Source organism: Dendrobates tinctorius, unplaced genomic scaffold (assembly GCF_039654945.1).
Source record: "Dendrobates tinctorius isolate UK_male_01 unplaced genomic scaffold, ASM3965494v1 ptg000151l, whole genome shotgun sequence".
NCBI classification, from domain to species: domain Eukaryota; kingdom Metazoa; phylum Chordata; class Amphibia; order Anura; family Dendrobatidae; genus Dendrobates; species Dendrobates tinctorius.
In genome coordinates, this window is record NW_027361818.1 from 24710888 (window position 1) to 24716989 (window position 6102).

The 6102-nt window shown below is 40.8% G+C and overlaps 1 protein-coding gene across 1 annotated transcript; it reads right to left on the reverse strand.

Moving 5' to 3' along the window:
* Window positions 1–2953: 2953 nt before the first annotated feature.
* LOC141050091 (olfactory receptor 1M1-like) lies at window positions 2954–3883 on the reverse strand. Its single transcript, XM_073546921.1, has one exon. The coding sequence runs from the start codon at window positions 3881–3883 to the stop codon at window positions 2954–2956; it is 930 nt and encodes a 309-aa protein (XP_073403022.1).
* Between the last annotated feature and the right edge of the window lie 2219 nt (window positions 3884–6102).

The following is a 6102-nucleotide window of genomic DNA, read 5'->3' on the forward strand; positions in this document are numbered from 1 at the left end:
GGCAGCCCCCAACATATAATGACGGTGAAGCAAGATGAAAAAACACTGACACAGATAGAAAGATAGGCTGAGCAAACGTTGGGGCCCAATCTAATCTAAACAGGAAAGGAAAGGAAAGCTGCTGTCTGCAATCAGCAAAAAACCCTATCAAAAACATAGGCCAGCAAGCTGAAATGGAAAAAGACCCTGAAGCAACTAAGCTTCAAAACTAAATCAGCACTCTGGTATTTTCAGGAGACAGAGCTAAGGAGTTCAGCTCACCCCAGCAGGGAATGGCTGAAATCCAGAAAAAACAAAGCAAGGCACAAATGCAAAAAGCCAGGAGGAAAACTTAGCTTTAGCAGAGCAGGAATTCAGACTGGACTCCAAGGATACCACAGAGAAATCACCCGCAGGGAGAATGGGCGTATGCAGCCTTATATCCAGTCTGTGACTCCACTCAGCCAGTCATCATCATTAATCTCAGGTGTCTGATAATCAGACTCACTACCTCTCCTTACATGAAGAGGGAGTTCCTCGGGCCTCAGTGATGAAGGGGAAAATGAACTCACAACAGTTTTGTTTTGTTTACCTTGCTTTTTGGAGTTCAGCCATCCCTGGTCGGGGGTGTGCTGAGTTCCATTTTTGTCTCTGATCAGTTTGTCTCTTTGCTCTGTCTTCAGAATTTACAAGTCCTAGCGACTTCAGGGCCTGTTTTTCCTATCAGACAGTTGGGACATTTTTTGGTAGGGTTTTTTATGGATTGCAGACAGCAGCTTTTCTATCCTGTCCTTTTTAGTTAGCTTGGGCCCCATCGTTTGCTCAACCTATCTTTCTATCTGTGTTAGTGTTTTCATCTTGCTTCACCGTCATTATTTGTTGGGGGCTGCCTATTGCTTTGGGGTCTGCTCTGGGGCAGTTTAGATTTCTCCTTTCTTTCTTTAGGCCTATTTAGTTCTCCGGCTGTGATCGAGGGGTCTAGGGCACCGTAGGAACCCCCCACGGCTACTGTTAGTTGTTGTGGATAGGATCAGGGGTCTGCAATCCGATAGCTACCAACCTCTCCGGTTTTCTGGACTTTGCCTGTATTTTTGTTTTTTCCTCCTTCGGTGACTCATTCATAACAGGGAAAGTTTTATTCAGATTTCACATCAGATATTCAGAAAAACATGCAGATGTGTCTTTTTATTTAGTGTATGTAAATTTCTGGTTTCAACTCTAAAATATTCATTATGCAAAGTTGGAGGCAGGTCACTGAGGGATCATTGACCTGTCAGAAGCCATAGTGATGAATACCTAATCAGATCATTACATGAAGCCCCATCCAGAGCCTCACCGCAGAGCACGAGAAGGTCATTAACTCAAAACTGAAAATGAAGATTAAACAACAACCACAAGATGAATTTCATTAGTTAATGTTCCCTTTAAAATGTAGCAAATTTTCCCCTGAATTTCACACATACATAACATCACTCCAGGGGAGGACTGGACCAAATTTGCACAAAAATGTTGCAAATTTTGAAAAGCCAGAAAAGATGAATCGGTCAGAAACTTCTGTAACATTGAAACCACCCAAACAATTCTAAATATAAAAAAAGTCAAATGCTTAGAAAACAGAGCTTAAAGAGGAGGAAAATTAAGGAAGAATTATTAAAAGCTGGCAAGTAAAAAAGCTAGATAATGAATCTAGACCTTTGTGTCACCAACTCATATGCCCTTTGTCTTTTCAGGAAAAAGCTGAGGAGCATAAAGCGCAATAAGGTCTAATCTGATGATAAAGGACAGTAAAGGCCCCGTCACACACAGCGATATTGCCAACGAGATCGCTGATTTTGTGACGCCACAGTGATCTCGCCAGCGACATCGCTGTGTGTGACATGTATCAGCGACCAGCCCCTATGCTGGGTATCGCTGATCATGCAGGATCATCCTGGGCCGTTTTTTGGTCTCCTGCTGGCCAGCGCACATTGCTGCGTGAGGCAGCGGGAGAGCAATGATCAGGGACGCTGCACGCTGGTTTCCAATGTAAACAGCGGGTTTCTAGGAGCCGCGTGGCTCTTAGAAACCTGCTGTTTACGTTGGTTACCAGCTTACTCACTGGTCCTGATCGCTGGTGTGTCTGTCTATGTGACATGTCACCAGCGATCAGCTTACTATGTCCCAGTGATCCCATCCACGTCAGATCATTGGTGGGATCACTGGGACATTGTTACATCTAACGGGGCCCTAAGGTGCAGAGAATTCCTCACCTGGAATACATGGGGTAAAAAAAACAGAAGAGAAACAAGAGGTGGGTCATCTACGCTGCTGGTGGAGAGCCGAAAGCGTGGTCCAGGTTACAAAGTAATAGACTTGATGGGGTTTCATTATCAACGAGGATCAAAGTCTTCAGACTTCTTTATCAGAATAAAACCACATACAAAAAAAAGCATTTTTTGCCTATCAGTGGCGCAGAAGACCCACTTATAGCTTCTCTTCTGAGCCTGTCTTCTCAATCTCTTTTGTTGGCATTCCTCAAGGTGAATTTCCTTAAGATTATTGGATTCAAACTTTTCACATTCTCACTCTCATATATGCCCTACCCCTAGATATCCTTTAATTTTATTCTGTCTTTAAAGACATATACATATACTGTACATATATTCAAGCTATTGAGATCTCCTGCTTCCTCCAGCTCAAAAGCAAATGTAAAGTAGCAGCCTGTAAATTCTTTAACCTAAAAGGGTTTGTCTTCCAACCAGCTGTAATAGACTTCAATTGAGTTCCTTCCTCTTCCCAAAGGCTTCATAGCATCTCTACCATCTACCCTCACTGAATGGTGTGTTTTAAAATACAAACATCTGGTAAAGAAGAAAAGCTGGACCTGAGGTTAAAATGTTAGAAAGGTTGGAGATAACAAAAGTATAAAAATTAAGAGACTTTGGCCTTTTGATCCTTTCACAGCACTCACTAATTTACAGACAATTACAAGCGATCAGAGATATTTCTGAATAGGTTTCTGTAACGCGTTCTTAATGTCTTTGTTTCGAAAACTATAGATGATAGGATTGATTAGTGGCGTAATAACAGTATAAAGAAATGATGTGATTTTATTAACATCTGATGTTTGAAATCTTTTTGGAACAACATAAACGCCAAATATTGTCCAGTAGAATATGGAGACCACGGTGAGGTGGGAGCTACAGGTGGAGAAGGCTTTCTGTCTACTGATATTAGATGGGATCTGTAAGATTGCTCGGATAATCTTCACATAAGAAATAATTATTATTAAACTGGGAATAATTACAAATGGAATACTAAGTAAATATAATTGTATTTTTAAAGGAAATGTATCAGAGCAGGAAATGTCCTGTAAGGGAACAAGATCACAGAACAGATGGTCAATGATATTCGGTCCACAGAACTTTAGCTTTGATGCTGCTAATGTGTCAGTGAATGCAGTGAAAAAACTAAGAAACCAAGAGCTGAGGACTAATGTCACACAACTAGCATATGTCATAACAGAGGTGTAATGAAGGGGCTTACAGATGGCCAAATATCTGTCGTAGGACATCACCGTGAGGAGAAGACATTCAAATATTTCCGCAGTAGAGAAAAAATAAAATTGAGTCATACAGTTAATGAAAGTAATTGTCCCCCCTTTATTAAGTAGAATATGGAGCATATTGGGGACAATACCAGTTGGTAACAAGATGTCACTGATGGACAGTTGTGAGATGAAGAAGTACATTGGGGTGTGGAGGTTCTTGCTGGTGGACACCAGGGTGATGATCAGGAGATTCCCACATACCGTCACCCAGAACACTACAAGAAGCAGACAGAAGAGAGCATTTTTTTGGTTTGGACTTCCATGAAATCCAAAGAGAACAAACTCTGTGACATCTGTCTGATTGTCAACCTGCATAAAAGCGAAAAGAAAAAAAACCCAAAGCAAAACTGAATGAAAAAAATACATCAAACAATTACGTGTGATTTAGAATATTTGCATAATGAAGCATACTAGATTTTCAGAAATCAAAATTAATCAAATATTGCATTATGACATACAGATTAGCACATCTCAAATACAATACTTACAATACAAATAATCCCATAAAACACTGAATGTTATCATTGTGCCATGCATTTTTTTTTTCTTTGATTGCACATGTATATATGTTATACATGTGTTATTTTTGCTTTAATATACACTGTTAAATAAAATAAAGGGAACACTTAAACAACACAATGTAACTCCAAGTCAATCCCACTTCTGTGAAATCAACCTGTCCAGTTAGGAAGCAAGATCGATTGTGATTGGATTTCTCCTGCTGTTTTGCAAATGGTATAAACAACAGGTAGAAACTATAGGCAATTAGCAAGACAACCCTTATAAAGGAGTGGTTCTGCAGGGGGTGACCACAGACCATTTATCTGTACTCATTCTTTTAGGCTGTTTTGGTCACTTTTGCATTTTGTCATTGCTCTCACCCCTTGAGGCAATGTATACTAGCAAGAGTCGGTGTCTACAACCCACAAAAGTTGCTCAGGTAGTGTAGCTCATCCAGGATGGCTGGCACGGCAATACAAACTGTGAAATGAAGGGTAGCTGTGTCTGTCAGCTCAATGTACAGAGAATGGTGCAGATTCCAGGGGACAGGTCAGTACACCATGTTATGTGGAGGGGGCTCTAAGAGGGCAATAACCCAGCAGCAGGATCACTATCTCCTCCTTTGTGCAAGGAGGAACAGGAGAACCAGTGCCAGAGCCCTTCAAAATGTCCTACAGCAGGCCACTAACATCCATATGTCTGCTCAAACTGTCAGAAACAGACTCTTTGAGGGTGGTATGAGGGCTCGATGTCCACAAGTGAGTGTTGTTCTTACAGCCCAACACTGTGAAGGGCGATTAGAAATTGATAGAGAACAAAAAGATTGACATATCTGACATTGGTGCCTTTTACTCTTCAGGGATAAGAGCAAGTTAACATGTGACAGACATGACAGAGTCTGGAGATGCTGTGGAGAAGATTCTGTTGATTTTGGCATCTTAGTAATCAGTGTGTATATAAAAAGGGCAGACTGACTACACTATCCCTGTTGATAAAGCATCCCGCGAAACGCGCGTCCAGGGTCTCTCCTAGGGAATTGTCCAGCACTTGTGATTACTAATATGGGTAAGCTTGCTTAAATGACTTGGATTAAAATGTTTGCACTATGCACTTTATGTTTACTGTATGCACCTTTCTCAGCCTCTGCTCTATTCTTGTGCCCCAGGTGGGTGGAACTGCAATTACTGGCATAGTTCCAATTACTGCGTAGTTTTCCCATGACAACTATCCCCAGGAGTATTTTTGTGGAATCTTGCCTTGTGTCATGTATTATGTGTTATATATGTTAATTTAATTAATAAAAATTGCTGATATTTATGAAATATTGAAGTCAGCACTCCAATTTTTCGTTTCATATATATGTTGCAGAGTTTCTTCTTTTGATAGTACCAGACAATTATTCTATATTTTTCCCTTATGGTAATATATAGAATAGTGTAGCAGTATCTATGTGTCACACACATAATGGTAATACACATGAACGCGTATCAGTACCAGTAAAATACGAGAAAGAGTTAAAAGATAGACCAATAACATTTTCCACTCCCTTACACTCTCCCTTTCTTTAACAATCGTCGTCCCTGACCATTCCATACCCACTTTATTCTTTACAGTCAATACTCCACGCAGGGTGGCATTTTAAAAATAATTCAACTTTGCTCAATATGAGCACTGTTTTTATTAAACTCTTACACTTTTCTTATCAGAGGTTCCTGGCTCACAGTCCTCCAGTTCACCTACAGTCCAATAATGCTATCCGTGGTAAGGATAGTCTCTTTCCATGACAATGTTCATTGAACTCCAGTCCCGTCCATCCACATGACGTAAACATATATACAAAAGTGTTCCATGTATAAGGTTCACAGTATTTGAGGTTGGGCTCCCCTTCCTTTGAGGGTGCCATTGCCCTTTGTGTCATGTGCGCTGCCTGTCCTGAAAACTGTCTGTTGCTGCAGCCGCACGTAATCTGGACTACAGTTCTAAGGCATGGTTCTGCTTTACAGCAGAAAGGGTGCAACATGCGCAACAAAAAA